Raw genomic sequence first — 23654 nt, 5'->3', positions numbered from 1 at the left:
TGGCTAAATGGGCGATATATGGCCGTCATACGTCATTTCAGCGGTAAAATGGACGTTAAGTGGGCGTTAAACATGCAAAAAAAGTAGAATCTAGCTCCGAAAGTCGATATCGGCAGAAGCTATTTCGTCACCGTCGTTGGTCAAAATCCTGGAACTCCCTCCCTAACAGCACGATGGCAATACCTTCGCCACACGGACTGCAGCAGTTCAAGAAGGCGGCACACTACCACCTTCTCAAGGACAATTATTGATGGGCAATAAATGCTGGCCTTGCCAGCGACGCCCACATCCCATGAATGATTTTTTTTTAAATGACTGTAATCATTTTAATGAGGAGTGAGGACGAAGTTTCCGTGCAGCCGGTTTTCAGGTAGCGCTATTTAACCATTTTTAGTCTAAACACTGACCATTTCTTGGCTATAACGAATTTCTAGTTCAAGAATGTTTAATTCAAGAATCTTCAGCTTTTCGACCATCTGTGAACTCAGGACTCTAAGTCTGCGTCGATACCGAGCCACCACACATGGGATCTGGCTATCGCTTTCATTATTACGATGCCTGGGTGTGTTAAACCAGACTGTTCGCAACCTAGGGCGTCATATTTGACCCTGAAATGAGCCTCCGGCTATAAACCCGCAGCATAACTAAGACTGCCTATTTCCACCCCCATAACATCACTCGTCTCTGCCCTTGCCTCAACTCATCCGCTGCTGAAGCCCTCATCCTTGCCTTTATTACCTCTAGACTTGACTACTCAAACGCACTCCTGGCTGGCCTTCCACATTCTACACTACGTAAACTTGAGGTCATCCAAAACTCGGCAGCCCGTGTCCTAACTCGCACCATGTCCCAATCACCCATAACCCCTGTGCTTGCTGACCTACATTGGCTCCCGGTTAAGCAACGCCTCGATTTCAAAATTTTCATCCTTGCTTTCAAATCCCTCCATGGCCTTGCCTCTCCCTATCTCTGTAATCCCTTTCAGCCTCACAACCCCACGAGATGTCTGTGCTCCTCAAATTCTGCCCTCTTGAGCATCTCTGATTATAACTGCTCAACCATCAGTGTTCGTGCCTTCAGCTGCTTGAGCCCGAAGCTCTGAAATTCCATGCCTTTCCGCCTCGCTACCTCTCTTTCCTCCTTTAAGACGTTCCTTAAAACCTACCTCTTTAACCAAGCTTTTGGTCATCTGCCGTAATTTCTTCTTATGTGGTTCGTTGTCAAATTTATCTGTTTTGTCTTCATCATAGTCAGTCCCTCGAAATTGAGGAAGACTTGCTTCCACTCCAAAAGTGAGTTCTCAGGTGACTAGACAGTCCAATAGGGGAATTACAATCTCTGTCACAGACAGTCGTTGGAGGAGAGGGTGGGTGAGGAGTCTGGTTTGCCGCACTTTCCTTCCGTTGCCTGCGTTTGTTTTCAGCATGCTCTCGACGACGAAACTCGAGGTGCTCAGCGCTCTCCAGGATGCTCTTCCTCCACTTAGAGCGGTCTTTGGCCAGGGACTCCCAGGTGTCGGTGGGGATGTTACACTTTATCAAAGAGGCTTTGAAGGTGTCCTTGAAATGTTTCCTCTGCCCACCTTGGGCTCGTTTGCCATGTAGGAGTTCCGAGTAGAGTATAACACTGCTGTGAAGCGCCTTGGGACATTTTATTATGATAAAGGCACTATATAATTAAAAGTTGATATTGTTGTTAAAGTTTTGTGTTGATCGGTGTAGAGTTAGGTAATCTCTGAGGCTGTGATCTGTTCCACAGTGCAAAAAATTAGCTTTTGTTTTAACGTCGATGCTTAGAGAGAAAGTGGCCGCGATTTTACTAACCTCGGCGAGTCCATGGCGGGCGACGTCAGTGACAGGTTCCGATCCCGCTGCTGTCTTCATCTGGCCTCTGAAATGAATTTCCCTTGATTGGGCTTGTTAAGCCTGCCCAGAACGTTTCCCAGCCAATTAGAGGATGCGGGTCTGGTGACGCCATTTGATGACGCGTCATCAACCAGTTTCCTTAAAGGGACCATATCCAAATTTATTTTGACATTTGTGCTGTGTGTTCTACAGCATTGAGGTGCTGCAAGCACTGACAAGCACTGCAGAGAGGTGCAGGGCTGCACCCAGCTCTCCCATGACTCCCTCCATATGCTTATGGAGGGTGTCACAGCACGCAGGGGGTCCTCTTCCCTTCCCATGGGTAGAAGAGACCTCCCCAGGAGATCAACGCATCCCGGGTTGCACATTGCAGATGGCACAAGCAGTGATGTGTTCAGGAGGACCTGGGTGCAGTCTGGCAAATGTTTCAATGATCTCAGTAGATCACAAAACGTTAGTACAAAGCATCATTCGACCTCATCCTGCTGTGCCTCTCATCATATCCCTGTCACTCTGCCTTCCCTACCCTGTTCCTGTATATCCTTATTCACACCAACTTATCTTGCACCTCCATCCATCTCTCTCTATCTACATTAGCACTTCCCCATCTCACTAGCCATCCCTCGCACTCACCCTCATCCTCATGCAATCATATAAACTAACAACACAGACAATGGGTATTTTATGCAAGGTTCATGTCATGTTTCTGTTCATGTGGTGTCAAACATTCAACCCTTTATTTTCAACACTTTGCGTTCTTGGACAGATTTGTGTGCACCTTTGGAAGTGGCTTAGTGTGTTGCAGTGAATGGTGAGACTTAACGGTACCCCCCGCAATGGTGGTGAGTGTGAAAGGAATGGCTTGGGCATTATAGGGAAGCTTTATGGTGTTGATGTTGGGTGGTGCCAACCTGGTGCATCATGTGGCAGCCAAGGTGTACAGCATCAAGTGAAGTAAATCTGGCCATGGTGATATCATCCCTGGCACCCCGGGCAGCAATGATGTCCTCTCTCCTGTGCAGCATCAGGTGATTGTGGAGAAGGTTGGTGGTGTTTTTGTTGGTGCTGCTGGTGTGCCTGGTGCTGCTAGTGTTGGGGATGATCGTGGTGGGATTCTGAGGACCAAGGTGAGAGAGTATAAAATGCACCAATGCCGATGGAATAGATGGCAGGTGAAGTAGAGGTTCACAGCGGGGTCTCGATCCATTGGGTAAAAAAAACTTCCCCACCCGACCAACCACCAATCGCGCTCGCTGATCCTTGCAAAATCCAACCCAGTGAGTCTATCTACAGAGTAATAGTTCTCTGTTATGATCCCTAGACCTTACTATTATTTACCTAAATATTGGACAGTAAAAGGTACATTTCGGATCATAGGGGATGGAAATTCTGCTTACAGGAGTGGCCAGTGATGCTTTATGCAAAAAACTCTAAATTAAAAACTCAGAAATGAATTTTAATGGACGGAAGCTTCCCTTCTCTTCCTCTGTAGTGTGGACTTGTAAAATTATCTCGTGTTTACTGTTTGAATTTTTAAATACCAAAACCAATTGAAAAACACCCCAAACTACATAGTGCACTTCAATCAAGAGGAACGTCATCTCACCTTACAAGAGCTACAGATTTTGGTTCTTCTCATAGTTAATGAAATGGTTATTATGGCTTCTGTGATGGTGGGGACCTCAGGAGGAGATCAATATGGATCATCCATTCAGCACTTCTGGTTGCAAATGCCTAAGCCTTGTCTTTTGCACTTGCGTGCTAGGCTCTGCGATCAATGAGGATAGGGATATTCATGAAGCTTCTGCCTCCGGTCAGTTGTTTGTGGAATCACTTAACCCTACCTATACCACGCTGCTTCCGCTTTTTAGCATGCATGTAGTCCTGTATTGCAGTTTCCCCAGGTTGGCACCTCATTTTTAGGTACGCCTGATGCTGCTCCTGGCATGGTCTTCTGCATTCCTTGTTGAACCAGGGTTGGTCTCCTGGCTTAATGGTAATGGTAGAGTGAGGGATATGCTGGGCCGTGTGGTGAATACAATTCTGCTGCTGCTGATGGCCCACAGTCTCATGAATGCCAAGTTTTAAGCTGCTAGATCTGTTCTGAATCTATCCCATTTGGCACAGTAGTAGTGCCACACAACACAATGGACTGTGTCCACAGTGTGAAGACGGGACTTCGTCTCCACAATGACTGTGTGGTAGTCACTGCTACCAAGGCTGTCATGGACAAATTCATCTGCGACAGGTAGATTGATGAGGACAAGGTTAAGTAGGTTTCTCCCACACTACCTGTCGCAGGCCCAGTCTGGCAGCTATGTCCTTCACAACTCGGCCAGTTTGGTCTGTAGTGGTGCTACTGAGCCACTCTTGGTGATGGATATTGAAGTCACCCACCCAGAGTATATTCTGTTCCCTTGCTACTCTCAGTGCTTCTTCCAAGTGGTAATCAAGATGGAGGAGTACTGATTCATCATCTGAGGGAGGGCAGTAGGTAGTAATCAGCAGGAGGTTTCCTTGCCCATGCTTGACCTGAAGCAATGAGACTCATGGGGTCCGGCGTCAATGTTGAAGAGTCCCAGGGCCACTCCCTCCTAACTGTATACCACTCCACTGTGCCAGTGGGACAGGACATACCCAGGGATGGTAATGGAGGAATGTGGGACATTGTTTGAAAGGTATCATTCTGAGTTTGACTAGGTCAGACTATTGCCTGACTAGTCTGTGAGACAGCTCTCCCAATTTTGGCACAAGTCCCTAGATGTTGGTGAGGAGGACTTCTTTGCAGGGTCGACTGGGTTAAGTGTGCCACTGTCATCTCCGTAGTCAGTGCCGATTTTGATTTTTAAATTCTTATTATTGTTTCTCATAGTGTTTTTTTACTTGCTAGGCTATTTCAGAGGGCAGTTAAGTGTCAACCACATTGGTGTGGGCCAGACCAGGTCAGGGCAGCAGATTTCCTTCCCTAAAAGGACATTAGTGAACCAAATGGGTTTTTAATGACACTCCGATAGTTACTGATACTAGCTTTTTATTCCAGACTTTTTTATTTAACTAACTGAATTTAAATTACCCAGCTGCCATGGTAGGATTTGAATTCACATCTCTGGATCATTAGTCCAGACCGCTGGATTACTAGTCCAGTAACATAACCACTATGCTACCATTCTCACATGATTTTGGTCTAAAAACCCAAGCTCACTGGTATTATACTGAAAGAAGGATCAATATCAGGGGAAGTCTAAACGCAGACTTTTTTCACTACTTAAAAGGAAGGTTCATTGATGCTGCATCAGCTCATTCTCAGCATTGTTGGGTCTGCAGCTGCCTCAAAAACCATAAGAAGGACAACGAGAAGTAGCACTTAATTATATATCCCGCTCCCCCAGGGAGAGAGCCTGGAGGGTTTCCGGTGAAGCTTTGTCGGCATTGGTTTTAGCAATGGAGAGAAGGTGGGCGTTCTTTTACCCGGCAACTGGCAGGAGGCCCTCGCCACAAGTCTGCCTGACAATGTGGAGGGAGGTGGCATACCACGTCACGGGCAGCATTGTGCTCCCCAGGACCCACAACCAGTGCAGATTAAGTTTAATGACCTCACACGGATGGTCAGGGTGAGTGAAGGCTTAAAAAAATGCTACATACCACCATCTGTACCACAAACTTCACACACAGCTCAATGCACCACACCCTCAGCATGCACCCACCAACAATCACTACCTAGAAACAATCACGCCTACATCTCATACCTTGCACACAATGACAGCTATTCAACTATGGCAGGTACAAAGGTAATTAGATATTAGAATTCATGTGATACATGTGATATGTTTATAGATAAATGTATTAATTGTATTTAGAATATTTTCTGGTCTCTCTCATTTCACCTTTGCTGTGATGACGCTGTGATATATCATGAGACAAGGATTGTACGATGGGGATGTGGTGAGCTACGGGGATCTGGGGTTTCATTCATGTGAATCGGAGTCTGATGAGCCAGTCACGGACAGTCCGTCCGGAAGGTCGATTGTATCGCTACTTCCATCATGTTCCTCCTCCGCCTCATCTTCCTCCTCCTCCTCTGCCTCGTCAGCCTCCTGAGGTGGTCCCTCAATCCATGCTGGCAAGGGTGCGCTTTCATGATGGCCAGGTTGAGGAGCATGCAGCAGGCCACCACGAAATGGGACACCTGCTCTGGCAAGTACTGGAGGGCTCCTCCTGAGTGGTCAAGGCAGCGGAACCGTTGCTTCATTAGACCAATGGTCTGTTTGATGATGTTCCTGGTGGCAGCATATCTCTCAGTATATGAGAGCTGGGCACAAGTGTTGGGGTTGTGGAGGGGAGTCATGAGCTAGTTGGGGAGCGGATAGTCCTTGTCTCCGAGCAGCCAGCCGCGAGCTTGAAGTAGTGGCTGGAAGAGTGTTGGAGCACCAGTCTAGTGCAGCATGAAGGCATCGTGGCTGCTGCCAGGATAGCGGGCATTGACGTTGAGGATTCGCTGTGCATAACAACTGCATAGTAAGCGAGTGGTAGCCTTTGCAGTTACGGAAGATCTCAGGATTATTATACGGTGCCTGCAAAGCCACATGGGTGCAGTCGATAGATCCCTGCCCCATCAGGAAGCCCGCTATCCTGGAAAAGCCACATGCACGCCCGTCCTGCTTCTCTCTGATGATCAGGAAGTCAGTGTACTCCCTTCTCCTGCTGTAGAGAGCCTCAGTGACCTCCCGGATGCAGCGACATACGGCGAACTGTGAGATGTTAGATATGTCTTCTATTACAGATTGGAAGGACCCGCTGATGAAGAAATTGAGGGCCACGTTGACCCTGACTGCCACTGGGAGAGCTGTGGTCGCCCTGGTCTGAGGATGGAGTTCTGGTTGCAAGGGATGGCAGAGTTCTGTAACCACCTCCTTGGTGAAGCAGAGCCTCCTAACACACTGCTTAATTGAAGGGAGGAAAAGTGATGTCAGAAGACCCTAGGAATGTAAGGCCCCCCACTGAGAGCCGTGATGGCCCTCCTCCCTCTGTGCATATGCTTCCGTCTTTCTCACTGCCTCCGCTCCTTCCGCCATAGATCCTGGAATGCGAGGTCCACTGCCAGTACAGCCCCCATGACTTTTAGCAAGTGTTGTAGGTTGAAGCGTTTATATAGCACATTTCATGATGTCCCAAAGCGCTTTATAGCCAATGATGTACTTTTGAAGTGTAGTCACTGTTTCAATGTAGGAAATGTAGCAGCCTTTTTGCACACAGCTAGCCCCCACAAACTGCAATGTGATAACAACCAGATAATCTATCTTTTGTGATGTTGATTGATGGACAAATATTGGCCAGGTCACCAGGGATTACTCATCTGCTCTGTTTCAAAATAATGTCATGGGATCTTTTGCGTCCACCTAAGAGAGCAGACAGGGCCTTGCTTTAACACCTCATCTGAAAGATAGCACGTTCCGAAGTACAACAGTCCCTCAGTACTGCCATGGAGTGTCAGATTAGATTTTTGAATTTAAGTCTGTGGAGTGTGGCTTGAACCCACAACCTACTGACTCAGAGTCGAGAGTGCTTCCAGCTGAGTCACAGCTGACACACGAGGTTGACCAAGACCTAGCTCTGTCAAACCCGTGTGGTGGATGGGGTGCAACGGCCACCACACGTTAAAAAAATCCACGCACAGGCATCTTCCACCCTTCAAGATGTAGTTCGGGATCCGGAATATTAGGTTCTTCATTGAAACACCTGTGAACTCATCCCTTTTCGGCGTGGAAGCAAGTCATCCTCGTTTTGAGGGACTGTATGATGATATGATGGAAGAACAGCTGTCAATCAAACTCTTACCTTTGCCTGGTCCTGATTATTGGTCTGCTTAGTTGTCAAACAAACCTCTTGAATCAGATTTTCAAATGCTGTATATAATTATGGCATATTTTCTGTAACATTATACGGTTTTGCTTATTTCAGATGACACTATGTTTAACATTTTTACAAAATCAGAAGAAAAATTTAAATTGATCATGCAGATATGCTTAAAACATGATTCAAATATATAAACACCACCTACTTGATCATTTCCAAATGAAATAGTCAATACATACCAGAATATCCTGGAATAAAAGATCAAAAATGTATAATTAGACTGGTATCTAAAGGACATTAATGCAGAATTCAATAATGGATATCCAAGCAACACACTGAAAAAAAATGGCACTGGCTCACCTTTTCCCATCACATAACACTGACCCTCCTTAATTGGCAATTATAGGAGAAGACAAAAACCCGAAGCAGCAAAAACACTGCAACAGTTCCAGAAGTGGAAGAAATAAAGGATATGTATCGATAGCCCGAAAGAAATTAAGCTGCTCCAGTAGATGGAGTCAATCATATAACATGCAAACAATTTCACAGTTCTTATATGGTTGTAGCAGACTAAAATTGTTATATATGTAAACCTGTGAATACCTTGTTTAACCACCAGAGGGCTCATCCCTTGGAGTCCCAAGGGATCCCACAATCCCTTGGGAGCACCTGTACTTAAGGAGGCCTCGCAGGCTGGAGAGGCACTCTGGAGACCTGCAATAAAAGACTAAGGTCACACTTTACTTTGAGCTCACAGTATCTGGTCAGACTCTTTATTCATACATTACAACTGGTGACGAGATACAGATGGCGAACCCCACTGCAACGATGCAGGGAACAGTGGGCATCCTGGAGAAATTTTCGGAGGGAGATGATTGGGAAACCTTCGGAGCGACTTGACCAATACTTCGTGCCAACGAGCTGGAAGGAGAAGCGAACATTGCCAAACGAAGGGCGATTCTCCTCATCGTTTGCAGGGCACCAACGTATGGCCTCATGAAAAATCTGCTTGCTCCAGCGAAACCCACAGAGAAATCATATGATGATTTGTGCACACTGAGCTGGGAGCATCTTAATCAAAAAGAAAGCATTCTGATGGCGAGGTACCAGTTCTACACATGCAAGAGGTCTGAAGGCCAGGAAGTGGCAAGCTATGTCGCCGAGCTAAGACGCCTTGCAGGACAGTGTGAATTTAAAGGACATTTGGAGCACATGCTCAGGGACTTCTTTGTACTTAAAATTGGCCATGAAGTGATACTTTGCAAACCTTTGACTGTAGAGACCCCAACCTTGAGTAAAGCCATAGCGATAGCCCAGGCATTCAACGCCACCAGTGACAATACCAAGCAAATCTCAAAGCACACGAGTGCTGCTACAAGTACTGTGAACAAAGTAATGGTGTTTCTGAATCGTAACGTACAGGGCAGGCCTTACATGCCTGAAGCTGCAGGTCCGCAAATGTCTCAGAATCCACCATCAAGGGTGTTGAATGCTAGGCCATTAACACCTTGTTGGCGCTGCGGGAGTGATCATCATTTCCATTCCTGCCGCTTCAAAGGATACATTTGCAAGGGCTGTGGAACAATGGGACACCTCCAATGTATGTGCAGGCAAGCTAAAAAACCCTGCTAATCCTGAAAACCACCATGTTGCAGAGGAGAACAGATCCACGACGGATCACAGTGAACCAGAGCCTCAGACCGAGGAGGCAGAGGTATAAGGGGTGCACACATTTACCACAATGTGTCCCCCGATAATGCTGAAGGTTGAATTAAATGGAGTCCCGGTGTCAATGGAGCTGGACATGGATGCGAGCCAGTCCATTATGAGCAAAAAGACTTTCAATAAATTGTGGTGCAGCCAGGCTTCAAGGCCAGTCCTGACTCCCATTCACACTAAACTGAGAACTTACACAAAGGAACTGATTCTCGTAATCGGCAGTGCTACCGTAAAGGTCTCCTATGATGGAGCGATGCACAAGTTATCACTCTGGGTGGTACCGGGCAATGGCCCTACGCTGCTCGGCAGGAGCTGGCTGGGGAAGATACGCTGGAACTGGGATGACGTCCGAGCGCTCTCGCCCGTCGACGACACTTCATGTGCTCAGGTCCTAAAAAAGTTCCCCTCGCTGTTCGAACCAGGCATCGGGAAGTTTCAAGGAGCAAAAGTGCAGATCCACCTAATTCTGGGGGCGCGACCCATCCATCACAAGGCGAGAGCGGTACCATACATGATGAGAGAGAGGGTAGCGATCGAGCTGGACCGGCTGCAAAGAGAGGGCATCATTTCGCCGATCGAATTCAACGAGTGGGGCAGTCCGATTGTTCCAGTCCTCAAGGGAGACAGCACTGCCAGAATCTGTGGTGATTACAAAGTAACTATCAATCGTTTTTCCCTGCAGGATCAATATCCACGACCAAAGCCAGACTACCTTTTTGCGACGCTGACGGGAGGAAAGATGTTCACGAAGCTGGACTTGACCTCGGCATACATGACGCAGGAGCTGGAGGTATCATCAAAGGGCCTCACCTGCATCAACACGCACAAAGGTCTCTTCATTTACAACAGATGTCCGTTTGGGATTTGATCAGCCGCGGTGATATTCCAGACAAACATGGAAAGCTTACTGAAGTCGGTCCCACGCACCATGGTCTTCCAGGGCGACATCTTGTTTACAGGTCGGGACACAGTCGAGCATCTGCAGAATCTGGAGGAGGTTCTTAGTCGGCTTAATTGCTCGAAGTGCATTTTCCTGGCGCCTGAAGTGGAGTTCCTGGGGAGAAGAATCGCAGCGGATGGCATCAGGCCCACCGATTCGAAGACGGAGGCAATTGAGAATGCACGTAAGCCACAGAACGTGACGGAGCTGCGGTCGTTTCTAGGACTCCTGAACACCTTTGGTAACTTCTTACCGGGTCTCAGCACACTGTTAGAACCACTACACGCTTTACTGCGTAAAGGAGATGAATGGGTGTGGGGTAAAAGCCAAGAAAATGCATTTGTAAAAGCTAGAAAACTGTTATGCTCAAACAAATTGCTTATGTTGTATGATCCATGTAAGCATTTGGTACTAGCATGTGATGTGTCGTCATGCGGTGTCGGGTGTGTATTGCAACAAGCTAATGAATCTGGGAAATTGCAATCGGTTGCTTATGCATCCAGAAGTCTGTCTAAGGCTGAGAGGGCCTACAGCATGATTGAAAAAGAAGCGTCAGCGTGTGTTTATGGGGTAAAGAAAATGCATCAATATCTGTTTGGGCTCAAATTTGAATTGGAAACTGACCATAAGCCACTGATATCCCTCTTTTCTGAAAGTAAGGGGATAAATACGAATGCTTAGCCCGCATCCAGAGATGGGCGCTCACGTTGTCCGCATACAAATACGCCATCTGCCACAGGCCAGGCACAGAAAACTGCCGATGCTCTCAGTAGGCTGCCATTGCCCACCACGGGGGTGGAAATGGCACAGCCCGCAGATTTGGTTATAGTAATGGAAGCATTCGAGAGTGAGTAATCACCTGTTACCGCCCGACAGATTAGAACCTGGATGAGCCAGGAACCCTTACTGTCCTTAGTAAAAAACTTGTGTGCTTCACGGGAGCTGGTCCTATGTCCCATTAGAAATGCAGGAAGAAATAGGCGTAAAGATGAAATGTCTATACAGGCAGACTGCCTTCTGTGGGGTAATCGGGTAGTGGTGCCTAAAAAGGGCAGGGACACTTTCATTAGTGATCTCCACAGTAGCCACCCAGGCAGCGTAATGATGAAAGCGATAGCCAGATCTCACGTGTGGTGGCCCAGTATCGATGCGGACTTGAGAGTTCTGCGTGCACAAATGTAACACATGTTCACAGTTAAGCAATGCACCCAGGGAGTCGCCACTAAGTTTATGGTCTTGGTCCTCCAAACCGTGGTATCGGGTTCATGTCGACTATGCAGGCCTGTTCTGGAGTAAAGTGTTCCTAGTGGTGGTAGATGCATACTCCAAATGGATTGAATGTGAGATAATGTCGGCAAGCACATCCGCTGCCACCACTGAAAGCCTGCGGGCCATGTTTGCCATGCATGACCTGCCTGATGTCCTTGAGAGTGACAACGGGCCATGTTTCACCAGTGCCAAGTTCAAAGAGTTCATGATCCGCAATGGGATCAAACATGTTACATCTGCCCCGTTTAAACCAGCATCCAATGGTCAGGCAGAGAGAGCAGTGCATACAATCAAGCAGAGCTTGAAGAAGGTAACTGAAGGCTCACTGCATACTTGCCTATCCTGAGTCCTGCTTAGTTACCGCACGAGACACCACTCGCTCACTGGGATCCCACCCGCTGAACTGCTCATGAAAAGGGCACTTAAGACAAGGCTCTCATTAGTCTACCCTGATCTACACCAACAGGTAGAGAGCAGGCAACTTCAACAAAGTACATATCATGATAGCACAAATGTGTCACGCAAAATTGAGATTAATGATTCTGTATTTATGTTGAACTATGGACAAGGTCTCAAGTGGCTTCCCGGCACTGTCGTGGCCAAAGAGGGGAGTAGGGTGTTTTGGGTCAAACTTTCAAATGGACTCATCTACAGGCAGCACTTGGACCAAACCAAACTCAGATTCACGGACTATCCAGAGCAACCCACATTAGACCCTACCTTTTTTGACCCCCCCAACACACACACCAGTGGCAACCGACACAGCAGTTGATCACGAAGCAGAACCCATCACCAGCAGCGGCCCAGCAGGACTCACCACATCATACACCAGGCAGCCGAGCAAGGCTCGCTGCACAGCAGCCCAGTGAGGGCCCAACAAACGACTCACCAAAACCAGAATTTGCACCGAGACGATCAACCAGGGAAAGAAAGGCCCCAGATCGACTCACCTTGTAAATAGTTACACTATTGACATTGGGGGGGGGGAGTGTTGTTATATATGTAAACCTGTGAAAACCGTTTTGTCCATGAGAGTGCTCATCCCCTGGAGTCCCAAGGGATCCCACAATCCCTTGGGAGCACCTGTACTTAAGGAGGCCTCACAGGCTGGAGAGGCACTCTGGAAACCTGCAATAAAAGACTAAGGTCACACTTTACTTTGAGCTCACAGTATCTGATCAGACTCTTTTATTCATACACTACAAAAATATTGGTCTAGAATATAAATGCTTGTTATTTTGGGGCTCATCTCAGGGTGTAGGTGAGTGGGTGGGGGAGGGGAACTTCTGACCTTCATAGCGATGTGGCTCTAGCCCCAGCTGATTTTCCTGGCCCCCAAGGTCATGGCCACATTAGAGACTGCCTCCATGCTGCCTGTGGGACAAATAATGCTCGGATCCCCTGAGCGTGTTGAATTGACAGACAGGTATTTAGTACTAAATGCTTGTTATAGTGACTACAATTCAGAGGAGGGAAACCACAGGCAAATCCGTGGCATATTGAGCCAACGAGAGGAAACTTAAGTGCAGGAGTGCAGTAGTAACAGGGTATTGTACAATCAGGGAGTAGGCAGACACTTTTGTAGCCACAAACTAAAAGTCCTATAGTGAGTTGCCTCCCAGTTGACAGCTAAAGTATAGAATAGAGTGGTGCTAAAGATTTTGAAGCAGGGAAAGAGAATAGCCAGATGTCGTGGTTCATTTTGGAACTAATGACATAGGAAAAAATAGAACTGAAGTCCTGTAAAAGGAGTTTCAAGAATTAAGAGGCAGCCTAAAGATGTGGACCTCAGCATTAGTAATCTTAGGATTATGTCCATGCCACATGCCAGTCAGGATAGGAATAGGAGAGGCGTGAGTTCGGGGCCCACACTGCGATATGTGTGCGCATTAGGCCCATTCAGCAGAGCTGGTCTCCAGTCATCTTGGGTAATCCTTGCCACTGGACCAAGACCTAGCTCGTGGTATCTTCCACCCTTCAAGATGTAGTTCGGAATCTGGAATATTAGGTCCTTCATTGAAACACCTGTGAACGCATCCTTTTTTGGCGTGGAAGCAAGTTTCGAGGGACTGCCTATGATGATGATAAGCAAGATAAGGCAAGTATATGTGTGTTTGGAGAGAAGGTATAGAAGGGAAGGGTTCAAATTCATGGGAGCATCCACACCAGCAACATAGATGTGTAAAATTAATGCTCTACTGTCTTTTCCTGGTTGTTGAAAAATGGAAGATTGGTGGAAAATGTAGACACAGTGAGGTAGAGTTTCCGATTGAATGTTAATTGGGTGGTGTGTTGTCAGCATCTGTCTAACTTTTATTGTGCTGATCCCGCCTGATTTTATGGGTCCAATTCATTTGTATAAGTTTCAGAGCCATTTTGGCCATTGCATTGGAAGTTTTCCGGAAGTGGGAGTCAAGAAAAATTGGGTGTAAGTTATCCCTCAAAGTGGTGCTTACAAAAGATGATGAGTAAATTTAAAGGGATGCAGAAACTTAAAATTGCCACATATGGAGATAAATATATTGGTAGCCTTTATATATTTCAGCCTGGCACAATCCAATGGCTGGCACAATAAATGTGGCCATGTGATGGAGCACCACGCACTTCACCTCCTGTTTGATGGCTGTTAAAGTGGAGGTGATGGTGAGGAGGTTATGCTGCCATTTTATAACATACAGCACGTCTGAAAGGAAGTGATTGAGAATAACTTCAGGGCACAGCTGAGCGTAGATTCTACTGGCAGTACCAATCCGATGGGCACATTATATTCCATCTGCCATGTCCCTGCCAAATTATTTAACCCGTCTAAATCCCTTAACCCCTAAACCTATTTGCACGGGATTACCAAGGTCTAAGGTCAACTATTAGAGTGTACAGGTTGTGAAAATCATTTGATGGTTTATATCAAGTATATCATTTAGATTCTGTAGTTAGTTTATTTATTTTATTGGATAAGATCTGATGCTGTCAAGAGCACAGCCTGGACTATGTATTCTGTAAACTAATCAGAATAGTCCAAAGAAAAAATCATTTGAACAGCAGGTTTTACAAATGTTATCTTCCATCTTTGAATGAATGATCGATCCTTGTTTAATTTAGCCTGATTTCATCCACCAGCCTTAATTTTGTTTGTATTTCGTCCTTCCTCCAGATTTACATCACTGTGGTGCTGGGCCCATCTCAACATTTACTCTCCACCCGCCACCCCTCCCTCCACCACCACCCCCCCTTTCCAGTTCACATACCATCCTTATCTGCAAAAGTACATAGACAGGCTAAGTGAGTGGGCAAAAATTTGGCAGCTGGAGTATAATGTTGCAAAGTGTGAGGTTATGCACTTTGGCAGAAAAAATCAAAGAACAAGTTATTATTTAATTGGAGAAAGATTGCAAAGTGCCGCAGTACAGCAGGACCTGGGGTACTTGTGCATGAAACACAAAAGGATAGTATACAGGTACAGCAAGTGATCAGGAAGGCCAATGGTATCTTGGCCTTTATTGCAAAGGGGATGGAGTATAAAAGCAGGGAAGTCTCGCTACAGCTATACAAGGTATTGGTGAGGCCACACCTGGAATACTGCGCGCAGTTTTGGTTTCCATATTTACGAAAGGATATACTTGCTTTGGAGGCAGTTCAGAGAAGGTTCACTAGGTTGATTCCGAGGATGAGGGGGTTGACATGAGGAAAGGTTGAGTAGGTTGGGCCTCTACTCATTGGAATTCAGAAGAATGAGAGGTGATCTTATCGAAATGTATAAGATTATGAGGGGGCTTGGCAGGATGGATGCAGAGAGGATGTTTCCACTGATGGGGGAGACTAGAACTAGAGGGCATGATCTTAAAACAGAGATGAGGAGAAATTTATGCTCCCAGAGGGTTGTAAATCTGTGGAATTCGCTGCCTCAGAGAGCTGTGGAAGCTGGGTCATTGAATAAATTTAAGACAGAAATAGACAGTTTCTTAAACGATATGGGGAGCGGGCAGGGAAGTGGAGCTGAGTTCATGATCAGATCAGCCATGATCTTATTGAATAGCGGAGCAGGCTCGAGGGGCCGTATGGCCAATGTCTGTTCCTATTTCTTATGTTCTTAGGTTCTTATGTTCTTAGATCTTAAATGTTGCCATTCCCAGACTCTGAACTCATGTTCCTTTGGAGGCTACATCTTATTTTTTCTCATCTCCCTAAGCTTCCTGAATCACTCAGGCACCCGATCTAAGCCTTAATCATCATGGGCTCCTAATACTCATCCCCCTGTGTCCTTTATTAAATTATTTTCCCTTATTGAATCCTACTTCACCTCCATCAGATCCCAAGCTCACTCCTTCTGTGCTCTTGACTTGGTATTCTTCGAAGCCTTGCTTCGCTCTCCTTTGCATTGCTTTAACTTGCTTTTTCTTTCAAGCACCCATGCCTTTGGATGTTGGCCATCTTCCTTCCATCTCCTTGACTTTTGCATCCCAGTTTCACTCTTCCTTTTTCTAGGCCTGTATCTCTAAGCCCTACAGAATCTTTACTCATCCCATTAGTCAAAAGTTACATTTTATCACTTTTTCATGCACTCTTTTGACTCACTGTAGCCTCCAAAGGAACATGAGTTCAGAGTCTGGGAATGGCAACATTTAAGATCTAAGAACATAAGAATCTAAGAACATAAGAAATAGGAAACTCTACCTCACTATGTCTACATTAAAGTGAGAAAGATAATTAACTTTAGCCAGAGCTTTACAATCTTTTATGGATTAACAACCTTGCAGCAGATTATAAAGCTCTGGCTAAAGTCAATTATCTTTCTCACTTTAATAATATTCAAAAGTTACATTTTACCAAATTCTTCCAAATTATTTACTGAACAGTATCAATTATATTTATTTGCATACCTGTTACAGATCAGCCATGATCTTATTAAATGGTGGAGCAGGCTCGAGGGGCCAAATGGCCTACTCCTGTTCCTATTTCTTATGTTCTTATATTGTTAAAATTTGTTGCTAAGCCTTTATAAGGACTGCCAAGGTAGTCTTTTGCCGAGCTCCTTCCGCCATATTGGCTCCTCATAATTAACCTCATAAATATATCAACCTGCAAACACTACAATTGTATGACAGGCCAATGTGAACTTTTTCTAAACTAAGTAGTAGAATAAAATATAATATTACAGCAGTGCTTGTTTCCAGTAATTCACAGACCGCATGTACCTGGGGAAATTATCAGTAGTTATATAACAAGTGCTACCAAATAAGAGTCATCATCAATTCATTAGGCCCAAATTTCCCCTTTCAATAAAAAAAGTTTATTTATATCTGTAATCAACAACCCTTGAATTAAATCATGGGGACACACGGCTTTGAAACATTCAATTTGTGAGAATAAGATTTAATCAACATGTTGTTAATTATGGAGAAGATTGGCATCCTCCCATTTTTATCAAAAAATAATGTTATCTATTGTTTTAAAACAAAGTTTAATTCAGTGTTATACATTTATCAAAATGAGTACACTTAATACCAGCTCTCCCGTGGCATTGCTTGAGGTGAGTCAGAGGATATGCACTTTATGACATAGGGATGTTATCAATAAAGTGTGATGGGAAAAGTGTGATTGGAAAGTAGCACAAGAAGGATTACCCTTACAAGAAGTAAGGGTTACACTTACGGAAGTGTGTGCTATACATAAAAAAATTTATATATTGCACATAAAGGTAAACTAGCACAAAATATCAAAACAGATAGTAAGAGTTTCTACAGGTTTATAAAAAGGAAAAGAGTGGCTAAAGTAAATGTTGGTCCCCTAGAGGATGAGACTGGGGAATTAATAATGGAGAACAGGGAAATGACAGAGGCATTGAACAAATATTTTGTATCAGTCTTCACGGTAGAAGACACTAAAAACATTCCAATAGTGGATAATCAAAGGGCTATAGGGAGGGAAGAACTTAATACAATCACTATTACTAATGGAGTAGTACTCGGTAAAAGAATGGGACTAAAGGCAGACAAGTCCCCTGGATCTGATGGCTTGCATCCTAGGGTCCTAAAAGAAGTGGCTGCTGAGATAGTGGATGCATTGGTTGTAATCTACCAAAATTCGCTGGATTCTGGGGCGGTCCCAGCGGATTGGAAAACCGCAAATGTAACGCCCCTATTTAAAAAAGGAGGCAGACAAAAAGCAGAAAGCTATAGACCAGTTAGCCTAACATCTGTCGTTGGGAAAATGCTGGAGTCCATTATTAAGGAAGAAGTAGCAGGACATTTGGAAAATTATAATTCAATCAAGCAGAGTCAGCATGGTTTTATGAAAGGGAAATCATGTTTGACAAATTTACTGGAGTTCTTTGAGAATGTAACAAGCAGTGTGGATAAGGGGAAACAAGTGGATGTGGTGTATTTGGATTTCCAGAAGGCATTTGATAAGGTGCCACATAAAAGGTTACTGCACAAGATAAAAGTTCACGAGGTTGGGGATAATATATTAGCATGGATTAGAGGATTGGCTAACTAATAGAAAACAGAGACAGTTGGCAAACAGTGGCTAGTGGGGTGGCGCAGCAATCAGTACTGGGGCCTCAACTATTTAAAAACTATATTAATGACTTGGATGAAGGGACCAAGTGTAATGCAGCCAAGTTTGCTGATGATACAAAGATACAAAGAAAGCAAGTTGTGAGGAGGACATAAAAAATCTGCAATGGGGTATAGACAGGCTAAGTGAGTAGGCAAAAATTTGGCAGATGGAGTATAATATGGGAAAATGTGAGGTTATCCACTTTGACAGAAAAAATAGAAAAGCAAATTATAATTTAAATGGAGAAAAATTACCAAGTGCTACAGTACAGAGGGACCTAGAGGTCCTTGTGCATGAAACACAAAAAGTTAGTATGCAGGTACAGCAAGTAATCAGGAAGGCAAATGGAATGTTGGCCTTTATTGCAAGGGGTATAGAGTATAAAAACAGAGAAGTCCTGCTACAACTGTACAGGGTATTGGTGAGGCCACACCTAGAGTACTGCATACAGTTTTGGTCTCCATATTTAAGGAAGGATAGATTTGCATTGGAGGCTGTTCAGAGAACGTTCACTCGGTTGATTCCGGAGATGAGGGGTTTGACTTATGAAGATAGGTCGAGTAGATTGGGTCGATACATTTTGGAGTTCAGAAGAATCAGAGGTGATCTTATCAAAACATATAAGATAATGAGGGGGCTCGACAAGATGGATGCAGAGAGGATATTTCCACTCACAGGGGAAACTAAAACTAGGGGACATAGTCTCAGAATAAGGGGCCGCTCATTTAAAACTGAGATGAAGAGGAATTTCTTCTCTCAGAGGGTTGTAAATATATGGAATTCTCTGCCCCAGAGAGCTGTGGAGGCTGGGTCATTGAATATATTTAAGACGGAGATAGACAGATTTTTGAGCGATAAGGGAATAAAGGGTTATGGAGAGCGGGCAAGGATGTGGAGCTGCATCCATGATCAGATCAGCCATGACCTTATTAAATGGCGGAGCAGGCTCGAGAGGCCATGTGGCCTACTCCTGCTCCTATTTCTTATGTTCTTATGTTCTTATGTACTTACAACAACTGGAATTTCACAGGCAGTTTCTCGTTGATTTTGTTCTGGGTTACAGTAAATCCTTAATTTTTGAACTTCAAACTACAAACGAAACATAATATTATGTTAAACAAAACAGTATTTGTAGGATTTTACTTTTTAAAACACTTATGTTTTGTTCTACATACAATAATAAATAATGTCCACGTTTTGAAAGTTTGATGAAGTCCTTTAATCTGAACTCGTAAATCTCAGCTTCCCATTGATTTGTACATAAGTAGTTACATAACCAGAGCATTTTCATTTATCTTTATTTCACCACATTTAGATCAGTAAAAGTTCAAGAAACAAACAAATCTTAAATGCTGATACCCTCTCTGAGCCTGCAATGTATAATGGGAACATTTGCCGTTCATTATTAAATGAGTGCAATTTACTGAGAGAGTCAAACTTACTGGTACAGTTGCTTCTTTCCCAAAATACTTTCCTATCTGTGTCCTTCCACTGATGAAGATACCAAGATCAGGTTCTAGTTGTCTTGTCTCAACTAATTTATCATCTAAGTATAAAGTGGCATCCCTCTCTGTTACCAGGACTCGCAGCAGGTGCCAGTTTTCATCAAACAACACCTTGCGTAAAATAAGAAATTACAGTATTAGTGTATTTTAGTTTGGGGTCTTCTTATTTTCTTCACCATCATGTCTGTTGATCTGCAAGCAAACTCTTTTGCCCTGAAATTCAGTGTGCAAAGATTAGCATACACATGTTTAACCTGTTCATATGCAGTCCCTCTGTTCGTTCTTTTAAGAGAGGAGTTAACCTGTTAAAAGTCATTAATTAGATACCCACAAACAGCTGCTTCCTTGAAATTACATAAGAAATAAAGCAAAAACCTGAATTGCAAAGTAAACCTTATTGTGGGTGTTGTAATGACAATTAATACAATACCAGTCAATCCATTAGAAGAGTGTTGGCCAGCTTTATGCAGAGTTTGAAATTAGTTTTATGCATTTATACTTATTAGCAGAATAAAGCCAGGGCAGAATTTCTTGCTATGTCATTATTTTGGTGGATATATAACATAATCAAGCCATGAATCAAGCAGTCAATCTCTATACATGGCAGTCTTGGTATTGATAGGATTCAGAAGTTTAATTGAAAAACTGAGGGGTTAAGCATAGGAGGAAATCAGTAACCTGGACCTGAAGAGCACTGTTACATTCATAGAGCTGCACAGTGAAATGAATGCTCATATAATGCTGTCATTGATGTGGCGGGACTATGAATTAAACAACCGTCCAATTTGAAGGATCTCACCACATTTCTACATGCAGGTCTTTCATCTGGATGGCCTTGAACATTAACAGTTCATTTTATAGGCCACCTCAGCAATAAAGTAATGAGCTACATTGGGGCTCTCATGGCCAGAATCCTCCAAAGAAGTATCTCAGCCATGCCACTGTGGAGAAACACCAAGTTGAAGTAAATCATTTTCTAAGGTAAAGAGGAAATGGATAAAGAGAGGCACTGTGATCCACTCTCATGTATCTGGTAGCTGGTTTCAGAGCAACAGTGAATACGTCTGAAAGTGCCTGCACACCTCGACAGCAAGCAAACATGCATAAAATAGAAAGACCCAAGCAAGGGGAAGTGGGGGGGGGGGAATATTGAGTTACGTTCACCATAGAAATCTCGGCTGAGAAACTGTGTGAAGTTGGCATGTGACTGGTCCGTGCGCTGGCACATGCAGCCTGAGGTCGTTGCAAAATTTGATTTTGGGTTTCATTTAAATTCTGCTGTCGAGCTTCAAAATCATGAGGGGTCTGGACAGAATAGAAAGAGATAAAGTGGCAGAAGGGTCGAAAAGCAGAGGACACAGATTTAAGATGATTGGCAAAAGAGCCAAAGGTGACGTAAGAAAAAACTTTCTTATGTAGCAAGTGGTTAAGATCTGTAATGCACTGACAGAAAGGGTGGTGGAGGCAGACTCAATCTTATCTTTCAAAAGGGAACTGGATAAGTATCTGAAGGAAAAGAATTTGCAGGGCTACAAGGAAAGGGCAGCGGAGTGGGACTAGCTGAGAGCTGGCACAGGCTCGACAGACTGAATGGCTTTCTTCTGTGCTGTAACTATTCTATAATTCTATGAGCTATGGGTGCTAAATGGGTACCCCACTGCAGCTTGCCATTTATGGAGTTCAGAAAATCATGAGCCGGCCAGCAGGTTGGGAGGGAAGGTGATCCCATGGAGAGCTTCAAACAGGCTGGCAGTGGGCCCAAGTTCATTTGTCAGCCCACAAAAACACTCAATATTTCATTGCCTATTTTTGAGCAGCCTCCAATAGTCCCTTAAGGACTGCGAGTAAAACTAGGCAGAGTATGAATGATGCACACTCGACCTATTTGTACCTAATTTTACAGTCCTTGTCCTACAACTGGCAGTGGACCCCATATGCATATTTAAGGAGTCTAACACCTGTTTCAGATGGGTGCCCTCAACGACTAGCAGTCACCTGAATCAATAAGCCTTCTGACGCACTTCTGACATAGATCGGGTGCGATAGATCACGATGCAAAATTTGGAGGTCTAATGCCAATGTTATACCAGACAAGTTTGTGACTGTGAGTTAAATTTATCCTCCCTATACGCTGTATTGCCTAAATATCTAAGGGTTGATTCTCTTGCCTCTCCGCTATCTGACCTGAACATATTTGTATTTGTGGGTTTAAGTCATTATTCTAGGCCTGCCCCTGGAAAAAGGAGACATAAATCCAACCATTAATGCATAACCAAGAGGTCTGCAGCTACAATAATGTCTGCTAACTGCGGAGTTTTCTGGCTGTTACCAAAAAAGGCAGGCACACCCTCTAATTGGTCACACTTTCTCCCAAGCCACATAGCTCAATACTCATTAAGATTCACATCCTCTAATCTCGCTTCTCTTCTGTGCTTCATGGCACATGAGGCAACCCACATCTTCTGCTGCTTTTACATCCAGCAGATCGTGCTCTGGATTGTTTCAATAATGAAGACCCCTTTTTATGTGGACAGGTCGTTAGCCTGAGTGGAGGCAACTAAATACTGAATACTGGGTTAACATCCAGCAGGTTACTTTGTCTGATAGGATTGGAGTCGCGATCCCCCATTGTTAGTTGCCTCCACTCAGGCTAATAACCTGTCCACATAAAAAGGGGTCTTCATTATTGAAACAACCCAAAGCACAATCTGCTGGATGTAAAAGCGGCAGAAGATGTGGGTTGCCTCATGTGCCACGAAGCACAGAAGAGAAGAGAGATTAGAGGGTGTGAATCTTAATGAGTGCAACCCAGAAGAAGGACTAAGGTACAGATGCACTACCAGACTAAACCTCAGAGATACTGAGCTATAACGTTCTCACGTTGCTGCTGTACGGCAGTCACGATCTGCACCTACGCAGTCACATTTCTTAGATAAAGCCACTCAACAGGCTGCTCGACCCAAAACAAATATTTTTCCCCCTCTTTTAGCCTTTCTCTCTGCTGTCTACCTCTAAAATCCTCTATGTGCCCAAAATGTATGTTTTAATATATCTTTTCAAAGCTGAATTTTGATAAAAATGTTTGCTGCAACTAATAAGTATATAAATAATAAATAAATGCCTTACCATTACAACTGCTAGATCCTAACCCTGGTTCATTTTTTTGTATGTGCTGACCTTTACCAATCCTTTGATTTAGTTTCCCACTATATGTTCCAAATCCCCAAAATTAATACACTTAATTAATTCCAGTTCTTCATTTCATCCTTTTTCCACTAACTACTGCACCACCCCTACTTCATCTCACTTCTAATATCTAAATGGTTTCAATTCTGTTTTACGTTTATCAAGAAAGAATTCTAAAATTACCATGTGCAATATTTAACTTTTTTCCTCAATATACCCTGTACTACAAGTTTAAAAATTCCTACCCTTATGCCCGATTTATACACCTCTTCTACACCAATTCCCACTTCTCTTGACCTCACTCTAATGGGCTCCTCATTTCACCCATCCCCAACAGTTGCTTCTTTTCCCATTTTCTTCCCACATGCTGTACCAAATTCTTCTTTTTAACCACACTACCCAATTCCTCCTTCTTCCCACTATTCCTCTTCTCTTCTAACCAACTCATTGATTCTCTTCTTGCCACCACCACACCTCTACTTCCTGACACCAGCTCTCCACTGTACTCAACTTCCACAATTCACCTTCCCTCCTCACTACTTGACTGCTTCCACTGCCCATAACTCTACTTCCCACCAATCTTACCTAATTCTGCTCCCCTTCTCCCCATTCAACCACTGTGTTTCCTGCCGCTCACCTGTTATTCCTCCCCAAAATGATCTATATCCTGCCATCACTTTCTTACAAAGCCAACCGGCTTCCTACTACCCATTTTCTTTCCTTCATTGCTCATCAGGCATAAATCTGCTTTATATATAG

General features: G+C 44.3%; 1 protein-coding gene across 1 annotated transcript in view; it reads right to left on the bottom strand.

Moving 5' to 3' along the window:
* The window catches only part of LOC139266575 (collagen alpha-1(XXI) chain-like), a 463005-nt gene that overhangs the window by 379595 nt on the left and 59756 nt on the right, over positions 1–23654 (bottom strand). The window contains exons 5-6 of the mRNA XM_070884170.1: positions 19647–19820; positions 19216–19293 (exon numbers count right to left, since the gene is read on the bottom strand). Of these exons, the coding sequence (XP_070740271.1) occupies positions 19216–19293; positions 19647–19820 (252 nt within the window). The remainder of the gene's footprint in view (positions 1–19215; positions 19294–19646; positions 19821–23654) is intronic.

This window comes from Pristiophorus japonicus, chromosome 7 (assembly GCF_044704955.1).
Source record: "Pristiophorus japonicus isolate sPriJap1 chromosome 7, sPriJap1.hap1, whole genome shotgun sequence".
Classification (NCBI taxonomy): Eukaryota; Metazoa; Chordata; class Chondrichthyes; family Pristiophoridae; genus Pristiophorus; species Pristiophorus japonicus.
This window is presented reverse-complemented; position numbering and strand designations above follow the sequence as displayed.